This window comes from Mastomys coucha, unplaced genomic scaffold, assembly GCF_008632895.1.
Source record: "Mastomys coucha isolate ucsf_1 unplaced genomic scaffold, UCSF_Mcou_1 pScaffold14, whole genome shotgun sequence".
Classification (NCBI taxonomy): domain Eukaryota; kingdom Metazoa; phylum Chordata; class Mammalia; order Rodentia; family Muridae; genus Mastomys; species Mastomys coucha.
Genome location: NW_022196896.1, coordinates 122,465,113 through 122,491,563, shown reverse-complemented (window position 1 = coordinate 122,491,563; position 26,451 = coordinate 122,465,113). Strand labels below are relative to the sequence as shown.

Below are 26,451 nucleotides of genomic sequence, written 5' to 3'. Positions count from 1 at the left end.
AAAAAAAAAAAAAAAAAAAAAAAAGAAAGAAAGAAAGAAAGAAAGAATAGTACAAACCAATCTGAATCTGAAACATACAATTTCTGGTGACAGAAACAGAAGAATCAGTTGTCAATGTGCATATTTTAGAAAAATATTATATACAGACAAGTACTCAAGAAGTACAAGAAGAATACTTGTACATTGAGTACAAAAAGAAAGTTATAGAAGCAGTTAAAAGAACGATACATCGTGGCTTGAGAAGAGTTGTTTCTTATTTGGGAGGGGAAAGGAAATGTGGAAGCAAGATGATAATGAGCTATATAAAGGACATTGTGCAATTTTATGTATTAAAACTATTTATGTTGTGTTGGGAGTGTTCCTCTTTTGATAGTTTTAACAACCGGCATTCAAGAACACTATACTTTCTGTCTTCTGGTAACATGACATAGTTCTTACATTTACATCACACTTAAATATGCACATTGTGAAAAATTTTGAAATAAACCAAATAGGAAAAAGTATCTACCTGTGATCACAGCAGAATTCCTTGGTGTTATTAAAAACTGAGTTTGTAAATATAGGGGCAAAAAATATGTAGATGCCTTTAAGGTCATAGACTCTGTGACTTTGCAGAATGTCTGAGTAAGCACCAGTGGGTTCCTCAGAAGACACTGAAACAGAGCAGATGACATCACAGTGACTTTACCTCATCACACGCAGCACTGTCTTTCTATAGGATAAATCTAATGATTGAAATTATGAAAAATTATATAACACCATAGTAGACACATTCCATAAGAGACTTGTAATTTGGTTTCTCTTTACAGCAAATATAGCTTTTTCCTATAGATTATGTAGCATTTTGAATGTATTTCTCAGTATCTTATTAGATACATTCATATTTAAGCATTTACTGGTAAGTACTATCTAATTTTGCATCATGTGGTTTTTTTTATTTATTGGCTCTAAAAGTATTAAATATTTAAGTTATTCTAAACTCACAAATGTCACAAACATGGTTAAATTAAAATTTGTATGCATGTACTCTAGATTTCTTGCAGCAAATAAGCTTTAGAATTCTGTATCCTTGGGAGGACATTTGTAAACATGGTTTATGAGTACATTAGTCACCCCATGTGAAGCTCAGGATGATAAGCCTCATCTAAATTTTCCACTAATAAGTAAGACAGTTGTGTGTTAGCCTCGTAAGTTTTGTTACACAGCAATAGCACAGACTACATGATTAGAAACACTTAATCATCATTGCTAAATTTGTAGGCTTCTACATTTTGTGACACGGACCTAGAAAAGGTAGTATTTGCTTTGTTTTTCTATGGTTTCAAATAAATGTGCAGTTTAGGGGCTGGAGAGGTGCCTCAGTTGGTAAAATGCTTGCTTTTCTCAAGGATCTGAACTCATATCCCATATCTCATATTGTACTGGCTGGTTTTGTGTGTCAACTTGACACAGGCTGGAGTTATCACAGAGAAGGGAGCTTCAGTTGGGGAAGTGCCTCCATGAGGTCCAGCTGTGGGGCATTTTCTCAATTAGTGATCAAGGGGGTAGGATCCCTTGTGGGTGGTGCCATCCCTGGGCTGGAAGTCTTGGGTTCTATAAGAGAGCAGGCTGAGCAAGCCAGGAGAAGCAAACCAGTAAAGAACATTCCCTCCATGGCCTCTGCGTCAGCTCCTAGTTCCTGACCTGCTTGACTTCCAGTCCTGACTTCCTTTGGTGATAAACAGCAATGTGGAAGTAAGCTGAATAAACCCATTCCTCCCCAGTTTGCTTCTTGGTCATGATGTTTGCACAGAAATAGAAACCCTGACTAAGACAAATTGGTACCAGCATAGTGGGGTATTCCTGTGACAACCTGACCATGTTTTGGGGAGGACTGTGGAAGGACTTTGGAACTTTGAGCTAGAAGAGCCACTGGTTGTTAAGAACTCTGTGGGATGTTCTGTAGGAGCTTGGAAGATCATGTTGAGAACAGCGCAGAAGATGGAGGCCTGGCTTGTGAAATTTCAGAGGGAAGATTAAAGACTCTTATCAGGGTCATGTTGTTTTGATTGTGAAGATTCTGTGGTTCTGATTAGCTGGGGCTGAAGTATCAGCTGTAATTAACAAGATACCAGAACTACTAAAGCAAAAACTTTGTATTACTGGGACTATTGATGCTGGTTAGCTGGAGCTAAGAAATTAGCGGTGATTAAGAAGAGACCAGCATCACTGAGGTGACATCTTCTGGGAAGTGTTTTCTGAGAGCACAAAGAGGCTGTGTTCCAGAGATAGCCAAGGTTGTACCTTGTGCAGCAGCAGGACTTGGTAATGTGTAAGAGTCACCTAGGTGGTACTGGTTTTGACAACATGAAGGGATCATTAAGAGCAGCTGAGGCTCTGCACAGTGAGAAGCCATGGAAGGCCATAAGTGAAGGTGCATCTTCAGTTTGCAATTGATGGCCCAGGACTGAAGGTGTCATGCAAAGGAGTTGAGGCTTGGCACCATGAAGACAGTCTATGAGAGGCTATTGGTGAAGCCTAGTTACAGGGGAAAACAGCAGTGGTTTGGGAATGCCAGTACCATGCAATGACCACCAAGGACTGCAGCAGCAGTGGAGTACAGGCATCTGGAGCCCAGAAGACAAGATGTGTGCTACAAAGGGCAGAGCTGGAGAAGTGACCAAAGCCCTTAGAGGAGCCCAGAAGATCGTGAGTTGGATCCCAGACATTGATTTTGCTTTTGATTGTGACTACCTAAGAATTCCCTATTTATTTTAAGTATTAGCTTCTTTCTTCTCAGTAACCATTACTAATCTACTCTACTGTGTATATATTAATTCATATGAGAAACATTTTGTCTGTATATTACCTAACCTACACACTTCTATATTTTATATTTCTTAAAACTTATTTAAAATGCATTTCCTCTTCTATGTTCTCTGTATATTCCAAGGATAGCATTAATTATTTTATATTACCTAAAAAGTTTTATGAACCTTAAAAACATTCTCTGTACATACTGTGACATAGGAATTCTGATATGTATTATTATATACACTGAACAATATTCTTTCCATTGCTTATATAATGTATCTAATAATTATTATACTCTGAATATATGTTCATACAGATGCTGAATTATTATGTTGCATATAATTGTGTTTTATTTGGATCCAAATGGGGACATTATCATTGTATGGCATTTATAGATTATTGGGCTAAATATTCCATGCATGGACATAGCCATTTCATGAATTATCATTATATATCTGGTAATTTACCCAAGTATTTATTGAGAGAAATAGTTTGGATTCTATTTTCTTCATGAAATTTTTAGGTATTGCTGTTAAATGAGTTTCTGCACTATTTGTAATTATGTAATTATATTTTAGTCCATAGTGCAAAGTTTGGTTTAGATTAAAGCTATATAATAACATGCACAGTGTCAATTGTCACTGTTAAGAGTCTATGCTTTCCTGTATAGATAAGCCTAAAATCAACATTAAAAAAGTGCTAGAATAGATACCTTAATGTAGAAAATTTGTTGTTTATAAAATCAAATTATAAAACATGGTAAAATTTGCATAGACAAATAAACATACTGGAAAGAAATCATGAAAGCTCTCACAAGCCCCTTCTACCAGTTCCTTTCTGCTGGGACTGCTTGCTAGTCTGCTTCCCTCAAGAGACCAAGTCTCTGCTTCTCTGAAGACACCACATGCTGAGCCATCCCAGGAGATCTGCTGCACACAGAGCATCTGACACTGCAGCCTGAGACATCTCAGGAGATCCACTGCACTCAGGGTAATGACACCATAGCCTGAGGCATCCCAGGAAATCTGCTGCACACAGAACAACAGGGCAACAGTCACCCCAGTCTGAAGACCTTCCAGGGGCTCTGTGGCATGTAGGGCAACTGACCCAACTGACTGAAAGACTTCCTGCTGCAGACAGGGAAATATAAACCACAGTTTGTAGGCCCCTCTGGAGAACAGACTCACACAGAACAACACCTTGACTGCGTCTCTGAAGACCTAACAGTATGAAGGCCTCCCAGGAGATCTACTGCAACCAGGGCTACAGATCAGTAAATTCTCTGCACTTCCGAAGACTCCCAAGTTGGAAGGCCCCACAGGTTGTCTGCTACAACCAGGTCACCAGGCCTACCAGGAGACCTAAGCAACCCAGGGACAAAAGAAACAGACTCCAGACAGTGTCACCCAGACCAGCAAACACCAGGGATAATCAGATGGCAAGAGGCAAATACAAGACAATAAGCAACAGTAGCCAATATATGTGGGCATCATCAGAACCTGGTTCTCCCACCACAGCAAGAACTGAATACACCAACACACCTGAAAATCAGGACCTGGCTTAAAATCCTATTTCATGAAGATAATAGAGGTCTTTAAGGAGAATATAAATAACTCACTGAAAGAAATACAGGAAAACACAGGTAAACAGGTAAAAGCCCTTAAAAAGGAAACAAATAAATCCCTTAAAAAAGTACAGGAAAACATAATCAAACAGGTGAAGGAATTGAATGAAGTGGCCTAAGACCTAAAAGTAGTAGTAGAAACAATAAAGATAGCACAAATGGAGACAAACTTGGAAATGGAAAAAAAATTACAGGTGTACCCAAAAGAATACAAGAGATAAAAGAGAGAATCTTTGGTATAGAAGATAATGTAGAAGAGATTGACACTAGTTTCAAAGAAAATTCAGAACATAAAAAACTCCTAACCTAAAACATCCAAGAAATTCACAACACAATGACCAAATCTAAGAATAATTGGAATAGAGGAAAATGAAGATTCCCAGCTCCAAGGACCTAAAAATATGTTCAACAAAATCACCGAAGAAAACTTCCCCAACCAAAAGAAAGAGGTACCCATTAAGACACAAGAAGCTTATAGAAAACCAAATAAATGACACCAGAAAAAAAAATCCCATTGTCACATAATAATCATAACACTAAAGGTAAAGAACAAAATTTAAAGATTGTTAAAGCTTCAAGGGACAGTGGCAAGTAACATACAAAGGTAGACTTATCAGAATTACACCAGACTTCTCAACAGAGACACTAAAAGCCAGAAGAGCCTGGTCAGTGGTCATGCAGATTCTAAGAGAACACAAATGCAAGTCCAGGCTACTACACCCAGAAAAACTCTCATTCAACATAGATGGTGAGATCAAAATATTCCAGCACAAATCCAAGTTCAAACAGTATCTACCCACCAACCCAGCCCTATAGAGGATCCTAAAATTAAAGCTCCAACACAAGGAAAACACCTACATTGAAGAAAATACAAGAGATGAAGCATCTCATGACAAAGCCAAAAGTGGAGAACCACAGCACATAAAACTACCTACAAAAACAAACATAACTGGAACCAGCTGCCCTCTGTCTTTAACATATCTCAATAGTATGTACTCAACAAACCTGTAAAGAGATATAAGCTAACAAAATGTACACACACACACACAAACTAGCATTTTGCTGCATATAAGTAGCACACTTCAATAACAAAGATAGACAGTATCTCAGAGTAAAAGGAAAAACGTCTTCTAATCAAATGGTCCAAAGAAACAAGCTGGAGTTGCCATCCTAATATCCAATAAAATCGACTTTAAAGCAGAAGTTATCAAGCATGATGAAGGATACTCCATATTCATAAAAAGGAAAATCCACCAAGAGAAAGTTTCAATTCTGAACATCTATGCCCCAAATGCAAGGTACACACATTCATAAAAGAAATTCTACTAAAGCTTAAAACACACATTGAACCCCACAATATAATAATGGGATACTTCAACACCCCACTATTACCAATGGACAGGTCATTGAAACAAAAACTAAACAGAGACACAGTGAAACTAATAGAAGTTATGAAACAGATCGATTTAACAGATATATATAGAACATTTCACTCCAAAACAAGGAAATACACCTTCTTCTCAGTACCTCATGGTGCCTTCTCCAAAATCAACCACATAATTGGTCACCAAACAACCCTCAGCTGGTACAAGAAGATTGAAATAATACCATGCATCCCATCAGATCACCATGGACGAAGGCTGGTCTTCAACAACACCAAAAACAACAGAAGTCCTACATACACGTGGAAACTGAACAACTCTCTACTCAATGTTAACTTGGTCATGGAAGAAATAAAGAGAGAAATGAAAGACTTCCTGGAATTTAATGAAAATGTTGACACATACCCAAAATTATTTCACACAATGAAAGCAGTGCTAAGAGGAAAATTCAAAGCACTAAGTGCCCTGGTAAAGAAACTGGTGAGATCTTACACTAGCAACTTATCAGGACACCTGAGAGCTCTAGAATAAAAGGAAGCAAACTCAGCCAAGAGGAGTAGAGGACAGGAAATAGTCAAAATCAGGGTCTAAATCAACCAAATAGAAAAAAAGAAAACAGTGCAAAAAAATCAACAAATGCAAAAGCTGGTGCTTTGATTGAATCAACAAGATAGATAAGCCCTTGGACAAACTAACTAAAGGGCCAGAGGCAATATCCAATTTAACAAGATAAGAAATAAAGAAAGGGAGACATAACAAAACAAATGGAGGAAATTAAAAAAAATCAGATCATACTACAAAATCCTATACTCAACAAGACTGTAAAATCTAGATGAAATGAATGGTTTTCTAGAGAGATACCACATACCAAAGAATTCCTTTCAAGCCCACCACACCCACAGACGAAGGGTAAGCTGGACTTGTGTTAGATGATCACCATCAAAGATTTCCCAGAAATTGTATAGCATATGACAACTAATGGGGTAAAACAAGTTTATGAAAAGATAAGATGGTACTTACGTGAATGTGATAGATCAAAGGTATTTAAAGAGACCATAATATCATATGGGATGCACTTGCCTTATGTGAATCAAATTCTAAATGACTGGCCCATTATATAGAATAGAATTTTTCTCCAAGACTGGAATGAGTTGGTGACAGCTGTACTAGATGCCAGTCTGAGATTCCAATGGTTAACAGTAAACAGATTTACAGGATAATATATTTAAAAATTAGTTGCTGTGTGAAGGGTAATACTCTGATATAAAAGGACAAATTTAATTTGATTCTGCTGCTATAGAACAATGTAATTTAGTAGATTTAAGAGACTAAGACAAAGTTGAGGAACCCAGGAAATAGTTCAGTACATTTTTTTTTACAATGATTTGTTTGAGCTGTAAATAAAATCATAACAGACCCTATGCAAGACAGGTATTGATAGAAATCTTGGCACATGAAAATGCAAGTAGCAAATGTTAAAAGAATATTAGGCCATTAATGGTGTGGACTGCAACCAAGGACAAGTAGATGAGGGATACAACTAATATTGGTAGCATGTACTATGCTAAAAATAGCTTAAGCTATAGATAGAGGTCTCTGATATCAAAAGACCTAATACTTTAGGTGCAAAAAATATGGCCATTTTGAAAGAGACTGTGGGCAAACCACTAAATGACTTAGATATCAAATACTGTGAGTTACCTATGACAAATATGTTACTTTCCACAGGAAAAATGACAAGCCATTTCTAGCAGCAACAGATTTTCTAGATATTAGCAATGAAGAAGGCCTAAGCTTCCAGGGTGGTCAGGTCATTTGACAAGTGTTTCCACTGGCCCAATTATTGTAGGTCCAAGAGAAACACCAAAGGCAATTTCTTCTTATCAGAAATTGTTTTGGGGGACCTGGTTCCATGCTCCTGCAGAAAAAAATAATGAGCTGTTTCATATAAGAAAAGCTGAGACTCGCCAGATTACAGAAAAGAATCTTGGAATTAAATCAGCCAATACTATAAGGATGTGTTAACATCAGAATGGAAGTTTGTAAACATTTTGCATTGTGATTCATGTGTGTTTATATTTTCACAATTTCCTACTATACACAGCATAATTAATGTATTAAAACAGAAAGGGAAAATGTAGTGAGATTTTTGTCATTTCTTTAAAAACCGAGAAATATATGAAGGCCAATTTTTTAGTCTTAGGTATGGGATACAGGTTTTCTTCAGATTGCACCCAGCATCTGGTTATGATGTGCTTACAGCTCTAGTGTGAATACAATTTGCTAACTGTAGATTCTATAATTATGTGACATTGGGTATCTTGGGACTCTTTAGATGATATATAAATGCTGTGGCCTGAAAGGTGGGATAATTTTGGTGAGTTGTTAGTTTTTGATTGGTTGCTATTTGAAAGTAGTCATGTGCAAAGATGAAATAATAAGAAATTAGATATCCTAATAGTGAAGATTAAACTTGCCCCAGATAACACAATACCACAAATTAGCAGGAAATAGAGTAACAGTAATATAGACCCCCTTTCCTCTCTATCCCACTTTCTCTCCTATGTAGTGTTAGCAGGATAAAAGGGTGAAAAGGGGGAGTGGAGAAGGGTGGACAGAAAATAGGAACCCCCATAGCCGACATAATCCAGCTGTATTTCAAAATACTGGGGATGGGTTGAGATGAGGTATTGGTCCAACTATTATAAAATAAATCAAAAGGCCTTACTCAAAAATCAGGGGCTCCAGAATAAAATGAAGTAAATACACCCAAGTGGAGTAAAGAGCACGAAACAATCAAATGCAGGGCTGAAATCTACTAGGTAGAAACAAAGAAAACTACACAAAGAATGAACAAATCCAGGAGCTTGTATTTTGAGAAAATTAAAAAGAGAGATTAAACCTTAACCCAGGGATGCATGAATGGTTCAATATAAGGAAGTCCATAAATGTAATCCAGTATATAAACAATACCCAGAAGCTGGAAAGAACTCGAATGTTGCACAATAGAGGATGGATAGAGAAAATGTGGTATATTTACAAAATAGGGTACTACTCAGCTATGAAAAACAATGAATTTATGAAATTCTTAGGCAAATGGAAAGATCTGGAGGAAATCATGCTGAGTGGGGTAATCACAAAAGAACACACATGGTATGCACTCACTGATGAGTGGATATTAGCCAGTGCTCACAATACTCAAGATATAATCCACAAACCACAAGAAACTCAAGAAGAAGGAAGACCAAAGTGTAGATACTTCTATCCTTCTTAGAAGGGATGGGGGTGGGGCAAAGTAGCCATGGAAGGAGTTGCAGAAACATGGTGTGAAGCAGAGACTGAAGAAAAGACAATCCAGAGATTTCCCCACCTGGGGATCCTTCCCATATACAATCACCAAACCCAGACACTATTATGAATTCCAACAAGTACTGGCTGACAGGAGCCTGGCATAGCTGTCTCCTGAGAGACTCTGCCAATGCCTGACTAACACAGAAGTGGAGACTCACAGCCATCCATTGGACTGAGCACAGGGTCCCCAATGAGGGAGCTAGAGAAAAGAGCCAAGGAGCTGAAGGGGTTTGCAGCCCCATAGGAGGAGCAACAATATGAACTAACCAGTAACCCCAGAGCTCCCAGAAACTAAACCACCAACCGAAGAGTACACATGGTGGGACTCATGGCTCCAGCTGCATATGTAGCCAAGGATGGCCTAGGTGGTCATCAGTGGGAGGAGAGGCCTTGGTCCTTGGTGAAGGCTCTATGCCCCAATGCAGGGAAGGCTAGTGCCAGGAAGTGGGAGAGGGTAGGTTGGTGAGCAGGGGTAGGGGGTAGGGAATAGTGTTTTTTTTTCCAGAGGTGAAGCCAGGAAAGGGGATAACATTTGATATGGAAATAAAGGAAATATCTAATAAAAAAAGGAAAGAAAAAACATGATGCTGAAAAATACTTTGACAAAATGCAACACTCCTAAAAGTTAAAAGTCTTAACAGATCAGGAATTCAGGGCCCATACGTTAGCATAATAAATATACAGCAAACCAATAGCTAACATCAAACTAAATGGAGAGAAACTTGAATCAATTCCACTAAAATTAAGGCCTAGACAAAGCTGCCCACTCTTTCCCTATCTATTCCTAGCTAGAGCAATTAGACATCAAAAGGAGGTCAAAGGAATACAAACTGGAAAGGTAGTCAAGATATCATTATTTGTGGATTATATGATAGTATGCATAAATGATCTGAAATATTCCACCAGAGAACTCCTAAAGCTGATAAACAACTTCAGCAAAGTGGCTGGATGTAAAATTATCTAAGAAAAATCAATATACTTCCTATACTCAAAGGATAAATGAATGGGCTGAGGCAGAAATTAGAGAAACAACACTCCTCACACTAGTCACAAACAATGCAAAATATCTTAGTGTGGCTCTAATCAAACAACTGAAAGATCGGTATGACAAATACTTCAAGTCACTGAAGAAAAAAATCAAGGAATATCTCAGAAGATGGAAAGATCTCCCACACTCATGGATTGGCAGGATTAATATAGTAAAATAAAAATAAAAAATAAAGGCCATCTTTTTGAAAGCAATCTGCAGAGTCAATGCAATTCCCATCAAAATTCCCATTCAATTCTTCATGGAGATAGAAATAGTAATTCTCAAGTTCATCTTGAATAACAAAAAAATCAGGATAGTGAAAACTATTCTCAACAATAAGGGAAGTTCTTGGGGAATCAACATCCCTGACCTCAAGCTGTACTACAGAACAATAGAGATAAACAAACAAACAAACAAAAAACCTGTGGTATTAGTACTGAATCAGACAGGTAGATAAATGTATTAAAATTTAAGACCCAGAAATAAACCCACAAACATATGGTCGCTTGAACTGTGACAAGGAAGGCAAAACCTTCTAGTGGATAAAAGACAGCACACAACTGGTGCTGGTTCAAGTGTTGGTGTACACAAAGAAGAATGCAATTTTATCCATTCCTATCTCCTTGTACAAAGCTCAGTTCCAAAGCTTGATCCTTGTGGATCAAGGACCTCCACATAAAACCAGATACACTGAATCTAATAGAGGAGAAAGTAGAAAGTACCTCGAACACTTTGGCACAGGGGTAAACTTCAGAACAGAACACCAATGGCTCATGCTCTACGATCAAGTATTGTCAAATGGTACCTCACAAAACTGAAAAGCATCTGTAAGACAAAGGACACTCTCAATAGGACAAACTGGCAACCTACAAATTGGGAAATGATCCTTTCCAAATCTACATCCAATAAAGGCCTAATATCCAATATATACAAAGAACTCAAAACTTCGTCTCCAGAGAATGAAATAACCTCATTAAAAAGGAGTAGAGAGCTAAACAAAGAGTTCTCCACTGAAGAATCTAGAATGTCTGAGAAATACCTAAAGACACATCCTTAGTCATCAGGGAAATGCAAATCAAAACTATCCTGAGATCCCGTTCCACCTCACAGCAGTCAGAAGGGCTAAGATCAAGACTTCAGGTGACAGAAGATGCTGGAGAGAATATGGAGAAAAAGGAACACTCCTCCCTTGCTGGTGAGAATGCAAGCTGGTACAGCCACACTGAAAATCAGTCTGTTGGTTCTTCAGAAAATTGGAATTAGTCCTGCCTGAGGATCCAGCTATATGATTACTGGGCATATAACATATATGTTATATGTTGAAGCATTCAAAATATGCTTTAACTAACAGCAACAAGGACGCTTGCTCCACTATTTTTATATCAGCCTCATTTATAATAGCCAGAAGCTGGAAACAACCCAGATGTCTCTCGACTAAAGAATTGTTACAGAAAATATGGTACATGTAGACAATGGAGTATTATTCAGTTAGTAAAAACAATAACTTCATGAAGTTCACAGGCAAATGGACGAAACTAGAAAATATCCTGTGTAAGGTAACCCAGTCACAAAAGAACACACATGGTTTTTATTCACTGATAAGTGACTATTAGCCCAAAAGTTCAGAATACTCATGCTACAACTAATGGACCATTTGAAGCTCCTGAGGAATGAAGACCAAAGTGTTGGAACTTCATTCTTACTTGAAACAAAATAAGGGAGGGTTCTGGAGGGTGAGATAAAGGGGGTATATAAAAAGTTGCCAGGGTCATTTGTGGGGGGAGACAAGGGTGTACAGAGGATCAAGTAATTGAACAGAAATATGTAGCAGTGGGGTATGGGGAACTTGGGGTAGCCACTAAAAACTTTCAGATGCCAGAAAAGTAAGAGATGCCCAGGACACAATGGCTATCACACTACCAAAACCCCAATAGAGTAGAGATAGAACATGTAGAGACCATATCCAGTAGATAGCCACAGCTCCTGGTTGAGGGATGGGGCCATCCAACCATCTCAAAAATTTTCAGAATCATTTCTGTCTAAAGAAAATACAGGAAGTGGGTGGAGCAGAGTCTGAAGGAAAGGCCACCCAGAGACTGCCCCACTTAGGTATCCATCCCATCTGCAGACACCAAATCCAGACACTACGGCTGATGCCAAGAAGCACATGCTGACAGGTGCCTGGTAGAGCAGTCCTCAGAGAGGTTCTGTCAGACCTGACAAATACTGATGAAGATGCTTACAGCAGACCATCCAACTGATTAGAATTCCACAAGGAAAGAGACATGGGAAGGAGTTAAGGAGATAAAGGGCTTTGTACCCTCATAGGAAGAACAACAATATCAACAAACCGAACCACCCAGAACTCCTAGGGACTAAACCACCAACCAAAGAATACAAATGGAGGGACCCCATGGCTCCAGCTTCATATACAGCAGAAGATGACCTTATGTGGTATCAATGGGAAGGAAGGCCCTTGTTCACATGGAGGCTTGATGCCCCAGCATAAGGGGATGCTAGGATGGCAAAGTGGGAGTGGATGGATGGGATGAGATGCACACAGAAGCAGGTGGAGGGAGAAGGGATAGGGGGCTTCCAGAGGGGAAAACGAGAAGGATGACAACATCCAAAATTCTACAGTAAATATACCATATGATCCAGATGCTTTATATAAAACAATATAATAATTTATATTTGCTACAGTTTTAAGGATTCAGACCATGACTTAGGCTATCAGTTACTTTGGCTCAGGCAGCACATGCTCATACAATCATTCACTCAGTGACTAGGACAGAATAATAGAGAAAGTAATGGATCAGACTTCAATAATCCCATGCAGGATACATGTTTAATCACCCATATACTTCTGGATAGGGTATAACTCTTAGAATTCTGAAAGAATTCTACTACTTTTCTTGGAAATAAGCCCTTCTTACCATATTGGAACTTAGAGCACACTAAAGAACTGTTCGCATTAAAGTAATGTCAAGAATAATGATCAGTATAGCTATAAATACACATACCCCAAATTATTACTGTACTAATTAAAAATGCCATGATATATAATCAAGCAAGGTACCTATTTATCAACAAATAGATACAAATAAGTTATTGTAAGTATACATAAATGTATATATATATATGTGTGTATGCATGTGAACTTATATGTGTGTATATATGCATATATATATACATAAAAGGATACGTATATGTTGTAGAGTATTATTACCTATAAAAAAGTATGAAATTTTATCATTTGTAAATGATTATATGTATGTGATTAAAATGCTCTGATTTTGGTAAGTTAAGGAGAAAGAAATACAAAATTATCTCTGCAGTATCTAGGAGCTAAGAAAACAGATTATGTGTATGTAGATCACTGGTTATAATGACGTTGGAGAAGGAAAATTGGAAAGGATAAAAGGTACAAAATATCATGCAAGAAATAAGCTTTTGTGATTAGTTTAATGGAATGACCATGGTCTTCATTAATCTGTTGTGTAATTAAAAGGAGTATTTTAAAGACTACAAAAACATGTAAGTTATAAGAGTAGGATAAGGAGCACTAATTTGCATGATACCATCAGTCTCTGCTATCTTCATGTGTAAGATATCACAATGAACTGTAATAATTTAGATGGTTAATTAATTTTATTCAAAGAAGTTAAAATAATACAAACTTTGAAAGCCCCATTCTTAAACTTTGCAAAATATTGGTAACAATTTCAGCTTCACAGTTTACAAGGCAAATCGGTTATTATTGTTTAGATTCTTCATTGCTATTTAATAAGTGCATGTAATATTTGTGCAGAATGAATATTAAATAGGCCAGCTGTCAATCTACATACCTGAAACTCTAGAACTCCTGAAGCTGAAGAAGGGTTAAATGTTCAAGTATAGCTGATCAATATAATGCAACATTGAAAATGGAATTAAATTCTTTATGAGATGTAATCAGTTATTACAATGAATTTGTGATTTCATTAAAAAGCATGTAAAATGTAGAAATAGATGAAAATCTTATGTAGAATATCCACTTAGCTGTAAAAGGATTCTATTATTAGCAAAAACTATAACATGAGGGCAGTTAATGCTCTGGCCCTAGCTCTTGTTCACATCAACCCTGACTGCGAATTCAGTCCCTCTCAAGAAATGCTAGCTCAGTTCTTCACAGTAACAAAGAAGAAAATCTCAAAATTAACATGGAAGTATGAAAGATCAAGGAGAGCCACAACTAACCTGAACAATAAGAAGACTGCTTGAGGTATCACTGTACATGATTATAGGTTCTTCTACAGAACCTTAATATAAAAGAGCATGCTACTGGCACAAAAATAGACCCAGTAATGAATATAGTAGAAGGCCAGATATAACTCCACATGACTAGAGCCACTAGATCACAAATGAGCTCCAAGATACAGACCGCAGACAGTGGTATCTTCAGCAAATGTTGCTGGAAAAACTGGGCATCTGTAGGTATAAGAATAAAGTTTGACCTTGTCTCTCACTCTGCATAAAAATCAGCTATGAATGGATCAATGACACACCCCAGTATTACACCCGAATCTCTGAAACTACTAGAGGATAAAATAAGAAGTTCATTTAAAGATATGGAAAGTTATTTCTAACTATGATTTCAGTGACTTAAGAAATAATGTAAACAATGATGATGTGGAATCTCACGGGATGAAAGTGCTTTTTTTTTTTTTTCTGCAGAAGAAAGTGTTAATAGAATGAACTGAAATCATACTAAGTGGGAAAATATCTTCTCAAATATATATGATAGAGATAATATAAAAAGAACAAAATAAACCTAAAGAAGGCAAACAATCCTCTTAACAAATGATCTAGAGAGCTGTACTCTAAATACTCTAAAACAAAAGTAGACCTAATTCCTTATCTCAAGTACTATAGCAAAAGAAGGGGAGCTTTCGTTACTGCCTCTACCGATTCCTAGATACTGTTTCCGTCAATAGAAGAATGAATAAGAGATATGTGGTACATTTACACAATAGAGTGTGCCTCAGCTGTTAAAAATAACGACATCATGGAATTTGCAAGAAATTGGAAGAGACTAGAAAACCATCATTCGGTTTAAGGTCTAAGACCCAGAAATATAAATATGGTATATACTTATATGCAGAGATTCATTCTTAAATAAATGATAAACCAACTACAGTCCTTATATCCTGAGATGTTATGTATCGAGGAAGGGACTAGAGGCAACAGAAATAACTTAATTCATACTTTTTAAGGAATAGGATCAAGGTTATCTCTCTATCTCTCAGTGTTCTTATTTGCCTGTAGTTCTTTCTCTAGAGTTAAGAGAAAGGGGTTTGGTATACACGGATATGGAAAGAGGGAAGAAAGGAAAAGAGTGGAGAGCCACAGTATATTTTAAGTATGAAATAAAACATTTTCTAAAAAGGAATGGCATCATTTGAGTAGAAAAATCAATAATAGCTGGTGGTGGAGGCATATGCCTTTAATCCCAGCACTTGGGAGGCAGAGGCAGGCCGATTTCTGAGTTCAGGGACAGAGTGGTCTACAGAGTGAGTTCCAGGACAGCAAAGGCTATACAGAGAAACCTTGTTTCAAAAAACAAACAAAGAAACAAAGAAACAAAGATAAAAAAAGAAAGAAAAAGAAAAATTAGCAATGAGTTAATGAATATCTCTACAGAAAAGGAAATGACTGAAAATTTGGAAGATAAGCAATGTGAGAATTCAAATCTAACGTCAGCAAAATTTAATTGATGATATTGTCAAGACTCTTGTGTTATTCACAGTGTAATATTCACTAAGTATGAATAAAAATACTTGTGAAAATTACAAGCATGAAGTATATATGCCAGGAAGAATGTTCTAAATAGAAGAAAAATATTCAGAATAGGAATTCCAGAAATTGAAGGGATTCCAGATGCATTCTTATGTGTGTTATTACTATGACAGGCCTGTTTGTCATACAGAAAAATAAAGGACTTTGGTTTAAATATTGTGATATTATTTGTGTGTGAGTCTAAGTGTTAACACAGAGTTCTTCCAATTTATGTAATTTTGTTCAATTTCTCATTTATTCCTTCAGAGAGTATAAACACAAAATTGTATAAAATCAATTAAAAATAAATCAAAATCAAAAAGTTGTGCATCATTATCCTTTAACACTATGCCTGTCTTTAGTAATATCAAATAAGAGAGCTATTTCTTTCCATTATAAGAAAATGTGTAATTTAGTAATTTATCTAAGAGACCCCAAACCTTTCATACAAATTTAAATTAAATACCTTTCATAATCTTAACTCTATACACAGGTCAATCTAACTGGCTTGTTAATAGAAATATTTTACTTACCCAAATAGCATAAAGAAAACCTTTCAAATTAGGCTTAATTTCCTTATTTTTAAGTCTCCTGTCAATGCTGGGAGGTTCCTGACTTTTTTTAAGTCTTAACTTGTGGGCACCTATAGGTCACAAGGAAAATAACCTTTACTTATATCAAAGTCAGTATGAATATATACATCATGCATTTATACACATTATAATAATTGCATTTGTTAAGGAATGGCAAGTGAGTCATGTTAAACACAGTAAAACTAATGTGTTTTAGAAGCAAAATCTTCAACAACAGTAGTGCTTTGCAAAACAATTCTTTGATAATGAAAAATTTCCACATTTTCAGGTAGCCATTATGTGTCTATTAACTGTTAAACATAGCAGTTATCTGTGTTATCTGTGGCTGAATTAATACATAATTTAATGGACAATTCAATAGCCATATTTAATAAATAACATACAATGATACCTCAAAAATAGCCCCTCCTAAACGACTTTTATGTCATAAATTATTTTTTCCATTTCAATTGGATATTTTCTTTATTTACATTTCAAATGTTATCCTCTTTCTCACTTTCCCCTCCAGAAACCTGCTTCCAATCTCCCCACACCCTACTTCTATGAGGGTGTTTACCCACCCACCCACCCAACTCCCATCTCCCCACCCTCGAATTCCCCTACACTGGGGTATCAAGACTTCACAGGACCTAGGGCTTCTCCTCCCACTCCTGCCAGACAAGGCCATCCTCTATTCCATATTTGGCTAGAGTCATGAGTCCCTTCATGTGTACCCCTCGGTTGGTGATTTAGTCCCTGGGAGTTCTTCGGGGGTGTGTGTGTCTGGTTGATTAATATTGTTGTTCTTCCTGTGGGTTGTAAACCCCTTCAGTTCTGTCAGTCCTGTCTCTAACTCCTCCATTCGGGACACCATGCTCAGTCCAATGGTTGGCTATCAGCATCCAACTCTGTATATGTTAGGCTCTGGCAGAGCCTCTCAGGAGACAGCTATATCAGGCTCCTGTCAGCATGCACTTCTGGGATCCACAATAGTGTCTGTGTTTGCTGACTGTATATGGGATAGATCTCCAGGTGTGGCAGTCTCTGGATGGCCTTTCCTTCAGTATCTGCTCCACTTTGTCTCCATATTTGCTCCAGTGAATATTTTGTTCCTCTTTCTAACAAGAAGTAAAGTATCCACACTTTGGTCTTCCTTCTTGGGTTTCATGTGGTCTGTGAATTGTATCTTGGTATTCTGAGCTTTTGGGCTAATATCCACTTATCAGTGAGTTCATACCCTGTGTGTTCATTTGTGAATGGGTTACCTCACTCAGGATATTTTCTAGTTCCTTCCATTTGCCTAAGAATTTCATTTTCTGTATCAATTCCTCTGTTGAAGGACATCTGTGTTCTTTCCAGGTTCTGACTATTATAAATAAGGCTGCTATAATATATTGGTGCAAGTGTCCTTGTTATGTATTGGGGAATCTTTTGTATATATGCCTAGGAGTCGTATAGCTGGATCTTCAGGTAATACTATGTCTGATTTTCTGAGGAATCACCAGACTGATTTCCAGAGTGGTTGTACCCACCAGCAATGGAGGAGTGTTCCTCTATCTCCACATCCTCACCAGAATCTGCTGTCACCTGAGGTTTTGATCTTAGCCATTCTGACTGGTGTGAGGTAGAATCTCAAGGTTGCTTTGATCTGCATTTCCCTGATTACTAAGGATGTTGTACATTTTTTTAGGTGCTACTCTGCCGTTAAATATTCCTCAGTTGAAAATTATTTATTTTCCTCTGCACCACATTTTCTTTTTCTTTTTATAATTTCCATAGTATTATTACAGTTAAAAATTTATGTTATGAAAGATACAAAAAATCATTATTATTATTATTATTATTATTATTATTATTATTATTATTTATCTTACAATCAATATGCCATCTTTTACCACCATAGCTTTAAATTTTCACTCTACTCAACGGGTGTCAAGAATACTTTAGTTCATGCCTTAATAAAAGTTAAAATATTTTCAAATTCAAAGTAGATGTTCTCATAACTGAAAATTTCACATGAGAATTCACTGTAACATTGCTATTATATATCCCCTCACAGCTATTTGGTATTTGTAAATTTAGACTTCAACTTACTATAAAATATATGAAAACTTCTCTGTTTTACAAAGTATAAAATCTTATCCAAGCCAAAGGATTTCCTACCTCAGTGTATACTCGTCTGTCATTGGATCTTGTATATGTCCATATGTCAAATCTCTTGCTTTAAATATATACATTTACTTTGAAAAGTTACTTACCATTTTATGATAAAGCCCAGGTCTTGCCTCAGTTTAAAGGAATTTTTTTTAAGACACTTGGTTTAAATTTTTCTCTACCTATGAACAGTTTAACATTATGGGTTAATTTTAATGGTGTCTGGTAATTGTAATATTTCTTAAAATTTAGCATTACTTTTAAAGTAAGCATGTAATACAAGTAACTACACTAATTCATACCATCGTGATTTTTGAGTTGTATTGGATGGACAGGACAGGTTTTAACTTTGTCTTAATGTGTGTAATTTTAATAGTGTTATGTGATTCTCTTGTGTCTAACTTCTGGAGATCTTTGTATATCTTGGATATTAGCTCTCTATTGGATGTGGGATTGGTAAAGATTTTTTTTCAATTTGTTGGTTGCCATTTTGTCCTATTGACAGTTTCATTTGCCTTACTGAAGCTTTGCAATTTTAAGGTGCTATTTCTTGATTGTTGATCTTATAGCATAAGCCATTGGAGTTCTATTCAGGAAATTTTCCCCAGTGCCCATGTGTTCAAGGATCTTTCCCAATTTCTATTTTATTAGTTTCAGTGTATCTGGTTATGTGGAGGTCGTTCATCCCATTAAACTTGAGCTTTCTACAAGGAGATATGAATGGGTTGATTTGCATTCTTCTACATGTTGGTGTTCAGTTGAGCAAACACCATTGGTGAAAATGGTGTCTTTTATCCACTTGATGATTTTAGCTCCTTTGTCAAAGATCAAGTGACCATAGGTGTGTGGGTTCATTTCTGGGTTTTCAATTCTATTCCATTGATCTTCCTGCCTGTCTCTTTATCAATACCATACAGTTTTTATCACTATTACTCTGTAATACAAATTGATATCAGGGATGGTCATTCCCACAGAAGTTTTTTATGTAATAGTTTTCGTTATCCTAGATTTTTTGTTATTCCAAATGAATTTGCAAATTATTGTTCTTTTTAACTCTGTCAAGAATTGAGTTGGAATTTTACTTATTTTTTTATTTATTATTTTTTTGTTTTTTTCCAGATAAGTTGTCTCTGTATGGCCCTGGATGTCCTGGAAATTACTCTGTAGACCAGGCTGGCCTCGACCTCAATTGAATCTATAGATTGCTTTTGCAAGATTGTCATTTTTCGTATATTAATCCTGCTAATCCAGAAGCACAGGACATATTTCCATCTTCTGAGATCTTTTTCGATTTCTTCTTTCAGTGACTTGAACTTCTTGTCATCCTGATCTTTCACTTGTTAGAACCACACCAAGGTATTTTATATTATTTGTGACTATTGTGAAAGGTGTCCTTTCCCTATCCTTTCTCAACCCATTTATCCGTTGAGTAGAGGAAGGCTGCTAATGTGTTTGAATTAATTTTATATCCAGCCACTTTGCTGAATTTATCTGGTTTTCTCAACCCATTTATCCTTTGAGTAGAGGAAGGCTGCTAATGTGTTTGAATTAATTTTATATCCAGCCACTTTGCTGAATTTATCTGGTTTAGTAGTTTTCTAGTGTAATTTTAGAGGTTATTTAAGTATACTCTTATATCATCTGCAAATAATGATAGTTTTATTTTTCCCTTACAATTTGTATTCATTTGACCTCCTTTTGTTGTCTAATTGCTCCAGCTAGGACTTTAAGTAGCATGTAAAACAGGTAGGTAGAGGGTAGGCAGCCTTGTCTAGTCCCTGATTTTAATGGGATTGCTTCAAGTTTCTATCCATTTAGAATGATGTTAGCTACTGGTTTGCTGTATATTGCTTTTACTATGTTTAGTTATTGGCCTTGAATTCTTGATCTGTCAAGACTTTTAACATTAAGGAGTGCTATTTTGTCAAGGTATTTTTCAGCATCATATGTTCTTTTCTTTTTTTTTTTTTTAAACTTTGTTTATATACTGGATTACATTTATGGATTCCCTTATATTGAGCCATTCTTGCAACCCTGGGATGAAGCCTACTTCAGTTATGGGGAATGTTCATTTTGATGTGTTCTTGGATTTGGTATATGAGAATATTATTGAGTATTTTTGGATCAAATTCATTAGGGAAATTGGTCTGAAGTTCTCATTCTTTGTTTGAAAGTTGTGTGGTTTTGGTATCAGGGTAATCATTGACTCAAAGAACAAATTAGGTAGTCTTCCTTCTGTTTCTACTTAGTGGAATAGTTTGAGACGTACAGATATTAGAATGTCTTTGAAGGTCTGACATGATTCTGCACTAACAATCTGCTCGTGGGGTTTATTTTAGTTGGGAGACCTTTAGTGACTGCTCATATTTCTTTAGGGGTTAGGAGTCTGTTTAAATGGTTTATCTGATCCAGATTCAACTTTGGTACCAGGTATCACTCTAGAAAATCCTCCACTTCATCTTGATTTTCGTGTTTTGTTAAGTATAGACTTTTGTAGTAGGATCTGATTTTTTTTTATTTCTTTAGTTTCTCTTTTATTTTGTCTCATATTTCATTTCTAATTCATTATTTTGGATACTGTCTCAGTGCCCTCTTGTAAATCTGGCTGAGGGTTTTTCTATCTTGTTGATTTTCTCAAAGAACCAGCTCCTGGTTTTGTTGATTCTTCATATAGTTCTTTTTCATTCTACCTGGTTGATTTCAGCCCTGAGTTTGATTATTTCCTGCTGTCTACTCCTCTTGGATGTATTTGCTTCTTTTTGTTCTAGAGCTTTCAGGTATGCTACCAAGCTGCTAGTACATGCTCTCTCCAATTTCATTTTGGAGGCATTTAGAGCTATGAGATTTCCTCTTAGCACTGCTTTCGTTGTGCCCCATACATTTTGGTATGCTGTGCTTTTACTTTCATTAAATTCTAAAAAGTCTTTAATTTCTTTATTTATTTCTTCCTTGACCAAGTTATCACCTAGTAGAGCATTGTTCAGTTTCCATATGTATGTGGGCTCTCAATTGTCATGAACCAAATAGATTAAATACATATCTATACAACATTTCATCCTAAAACAAAAGATCATACTTCTCAGCACCTCATGGTACATTCTCAGAACCTCATGGCACCTTCTCCAAAACTGAACATATGACTGGTCACAAAACAGGACTTAACAAATACAAGACGATTGAAATAATCCTATGTATTCTATCAGATCACCATGGACTAAGGCTGGTTTTCAAAAATAACCACAAAGTATTTTATGGGATCAAGTTAGAAATTTGTGCAAGAATACATAGTAATAATGCATTAGAAATAATATTAATAAGTTGTCTATTTGTATTTCTTTAAAAATGGATTACTTAGCCAGATGTTAGTGGCACACACCTTAAATCACTGCAGTTGGAAAGGAGAGACACATGAATCTTTGATTTCAAGAACAGCATGATCTATGGAGTGAGTTCCAATACAGCCAGGGCTACACAGTAAGTCCTTGTCAAAAAATAAAATGAGCTCCAACATAGGCTCTGTTATTGATAAGGATTTCATTTACAGATCTGTTTTAGACTTTCCCAAATGTTTGTACATATTATACTTTCACCCTTCATTTGTATTTATTTCTTTAAGAACTCAACCTGAACATTCAGACTTTTCCCTGACCCATTTTCCCCTTTCCCTGCTTGCTCTTGCCTTCATCACTAGCAAGTCCATTCCTTCACTGGCATTAGAGCCTACTTTGTAATTTCAGTATGTATTAAAGAACAGTTGAAGCCGGGTGGTGGTGGCCCACGCCTTTAATCCCAGCACTTGGGAGGCAGAGGCAGGCAGATTTCTGAGTTCGAGGCCAGCCTGGTCTACAGAGTGAGTTCCAGGAGAGTCAGGGCTACTCAGAGAAACCCTGTCTCGAAAAACCAGAAAAAAAAAAAAGCAGTTGAGGCATCTAGACTCCTGGACTGAGCAACTTCTGATCATCCTTTCATAGACAGACATTGGTGGATTAGCTGCACTAGAGCTTGTAAGTCATTCTAATGAAATACATAATATATATGAATCAGATAATCATTATATACATATATATGTATATATGTAGAGTGTGATAGACAGATTCATTCAGTAAGTTCTGTTACAATAAAGAATGTGACTAATAATGGCTAAATTTGAGCATACTTTCATATTTAAAAGCAACTATGCACTTTATGTAAAATGTGGTAACAAAAAGAAATAATGAGTAACATAAATATATACAAATAAAAATAGAGTTCATACATATAATATTTAGATGTGATCCTGCTTGATTTGATAAAAACAACAAAACAATGATAATATTCCTTTGTCACAGAGTAATACCAGGAGGAGTATGCTTATACTCATTTTGAAATTTGCTTATCTGTGCTTTGAGAATGGGAGCAAGGGGTAAAAGTTACTAGGACTAATTATATTTCTTTTTATACTCACCGGGCAAATTAGATGGAAAACAGAATAGTGGTAAAGTTGTACAAATTGCGATTGAACCAATAGAAAAATAAGATTTCCACCAATTTCTCTGCAATATTCGAAACCTTTGAACATATCCACTTGTATAGAGAAAGATAGAAAATTTCAGTTAGGAGCATTTATAAAAAAAATCATAATTTGTGGGTAAAATTTTCTGTTTATATTTACTTGTAATTTGTCACTGTTAATTTGGTGGCTTTGCTGACAAGAGCTGGTCGTCAGTCTCAACTGTAACTGTTTTGATTTTCCTCTTGTCAGAGCCTCACTTCCCCATTTCTCTTTTCAGTGACATGACTCAGGTAGTAGATGGTTCTGCTTGTTCCTGTTTAAAATTTTTTCCCTTTAATCTGTGCCTCTTATTTTTTTTTTCCCTCTGGCTCCTTTAATCACACACCTGGACCTCTCTAGCAAGAAATCTTGATCTTTAGGTTGCACAAATTTTCTTGTTTGTGGTATCTGATCCGTGAGGTTACACAGCATCTGCAATCTCTTCCTTTAGGCCCCTGGTATTACGTGTACTTGCTACTTCTGCAGTCTCTCCAGTTTTCCTATAGGACTCATTTTTATCCTACTTAAGATTACTTTTGCTCTTCACAAAGCTTAGTAGTTTGCAAGGAAGGGAGAGGATGTGAAAGGTCCTGTACTGGGGTTTGCTAAATTTCTGTCTCACAGAGTGTCTATGAGCTATTAGTATCTCTTCTCTTTAATCTATACTGACCCCAGTAGAATAATTTTCAAAATTACCAAGAGTATTTTCTTTGTTTGTTTTAATCATTTAGAGATAAGGTCTACAGCAGTCAGTGAATATTCCATTACTAATATTTTCAAATCCACACCATGGAAAATCTTAGCTGGGAGACAGAAAGATGCCCCAGCAGAGATTATGACCACTGGATGTGCTGGCAGGGAACAGGGTTTAGTTTCCTGTAACCACATGGTGGCTAACAGTCATCTGTAGATTTCAAAGGACTCAATGCTCCACCGCTTCACATACATCATGTAGACATATATATGCTGCAAAGTACTCCCACACATACAATACAAATTAATACACCTTTATTATAAACCAAAATCTTCACTAAACAGTTATTGTAGGAAGATGCTCACTTCTACACCAGCTTGTTCTAGAGGAGCCCTTTTCCTACAATACTTGAAGAGTTTATTAGACTTCTTTCATCAAATGTGGAAATGTTCACAGTGTTATTTACTATTGAGACAATGCCTCTTCATTTCATGGTATGATTCAGTAATATAGGCATTCACCCACCATCGGATATGGTCTCAATCTTCATTTCCAGTATCTGATTGTCATATGTTAATATATAGCATCCATAGGAGCTAAACATGTCCTTCTTTTGTCACTGTCCTTTGGATTAAACCCAGTGCCTTCTGCATGCTAAGCAGGAGCTCTACAATGAAGAACTCCCTACCTTAATTTGAGGACTTCAGGGTCACTCTACACTGAACAGCCTCATTTAATCCCCCAAACCCTTGAGAATACATAGATCACTACCCTCAGTGGCACCCTGTTGCTTGTAATATCCACAAGTTTGGCTTTTCCTACTACTGTGAATCCACTTATATCTTTTAATAGTACATTACATGTGACACATACTATATGTATTTGTATACCTAAAGAACTGGGGCCTCAATTAAATGCAAAGCCTTTAACTAGTAAATCTAAGCAAAAATTTTGAGAGGATGATCATATGTACCAGCTATATTTTGAAATCAAAGTATTTTCCTCATGGTAGAAATAAGCAGTTTGGAAACTAAAACTTATGATTCCACTATACAGCACTCAGCAAACTTTTTGAAAGTTCCACATATAATTTTTTTCTGACACATATTCAGTAATATCCTTAAGAAACCTTCTGTGGACAATGTTAAAAAGATTAGAAAAAAAAATCCCAGCATGCTGCCTTCTGTCATGGAAAGCTGATAATGCTTTCCAATTTGACACAGAAGTTTAGTTGAAATCTAAGTGCTTTGGTCAATATCAGAATGCTGAATTTACCAAGAATAATATGTGTTTTTTAAAAATAATTATTGTATTCTTAAAAGCTTGTTATATTTTCTTATTTGATATATATGAGTGTTTTGCCTGCATGTATGTAATTCACCATATGCCAAGTTCAGAAAAGGCTTTCACATACACCTTCGATTTGTAGTTACAGATTATTATGAGCCACCAAGTAAGTGCTAAGAACAACAGGCCTCTGAAAGAATAGCAGATGCTCATTACTGCTCACCCATTTCTTCAGCTTCAAAGTGTGTTTGTGTGTGTATGTGGTGGGGGTATTCTTACAGACAAGTGTTAAACTGTCCACAAAAATTCAAATATGAAAACAATGATGTTTTAATACTAAAATAAAAAATATATTATGGGATATGAAAGAAGGAAAACTTTTAACTATGAGGGCATTTAAATACAAAATTATTTATTGCTGATCATTTTTAATAAGTGAATAAATATACCAAAGCTGAAGACCAAAAAAATAAACAACCATCTCAATGGTCATTAAAAGTGGTAGATCAACAATGTCAATTAAGCAGGACAACTTGGAGCTGCCAGAGACTAAGGCACCAATCAAGAAGCATACGTGCCCTCTTCCCTGGCCCAGGTAAATATGTTCCTAATCCTGTAGAGACTTGATGCCTCAGGAAATGGTGATGCTGGGAATGGGGTGAAGTGTAGGTATGTGGCAAGCACCCTATCAGAGGCAAGGGATGGGGGACAGTGAGGTAGGAACTCTGGGAATGGGGACTAGGAAGGGGGCACTGTTTGGAATGTAAAGAAATAATTTAGTAAAAATGTGTTGTGGAAAAATTCAACCACTCTTCTAGTTAAACCTCAAAGAAAGTATCAGAAGAGTCATGTATACTCAGTTATAATAGAAGTCATAAGGCAAGGCTACAGGAAGGACTGATCTAAGCAAGGGCAATGTGAAAGGCTTCCCACTGCAGTTAAGAATGGAAAGTAAGTATCAATTCTCTGCACACTTACTCAAGAGTGTTCTTGTGTCTTAACCCATGTAGCTGGATGAGGAAAAGAAATACAAAAATTATACATAGGAAGAAGGGAAATTAATTTATTTAAAGATGATAAGATACTATACTTAACATACCATGAAGACTCACTGAGATGTCTTGAGAAATTATTATTATAAATTCCTTTGGCATTGTAGTAGGATAGAAAATTGGCATATAAAGATTAATGACATTCCTAGAAGCAATAATGGGCA

At 36.3% G+C, this 26,451-nt stretch overlaps 1 protein-coding gene across 9 annotated transcripts in view; it reads right to left on the bottom strand.

Annotated features, from left to right (window-relative positions):
* Nucleotides 1-26,451, bottom strand: part of LOC116088822 (solute carrier organic anion transporter family member 6A1-like) — a 108,771-nt gene that overhangs the window by 60,295 nt on the left and 22,025 nt on the right. For all 9 annotated transcript variants that reach the window (XR_004118027.1, XM_031368536.1, XM_031368540.1 and 6 more), the window contains exons 5-7: nucleotides 23,168-23,286; nucleotides 16,531-16,640; nucleotides 509-653 (exon numbers count right to left, since the gene is read on the bottom strand). Coding sequence is in view for 8 of the 9 variants with exons in the window: in XM_031368536.1 (XP_031224396.1) it covers nucleotides 509-653; nucleotides 16,531-16,640; nucleotides 23,168-23,286 (374 nt within the window). In the remaining variant the exon portion in view is untranslated. The remainder of the gene's footprint in view (nucleotides 1-508; nucleotides 654-16,530; nucleotides 16,641-23,167; nucleotides 23,287-26,451) is intronic.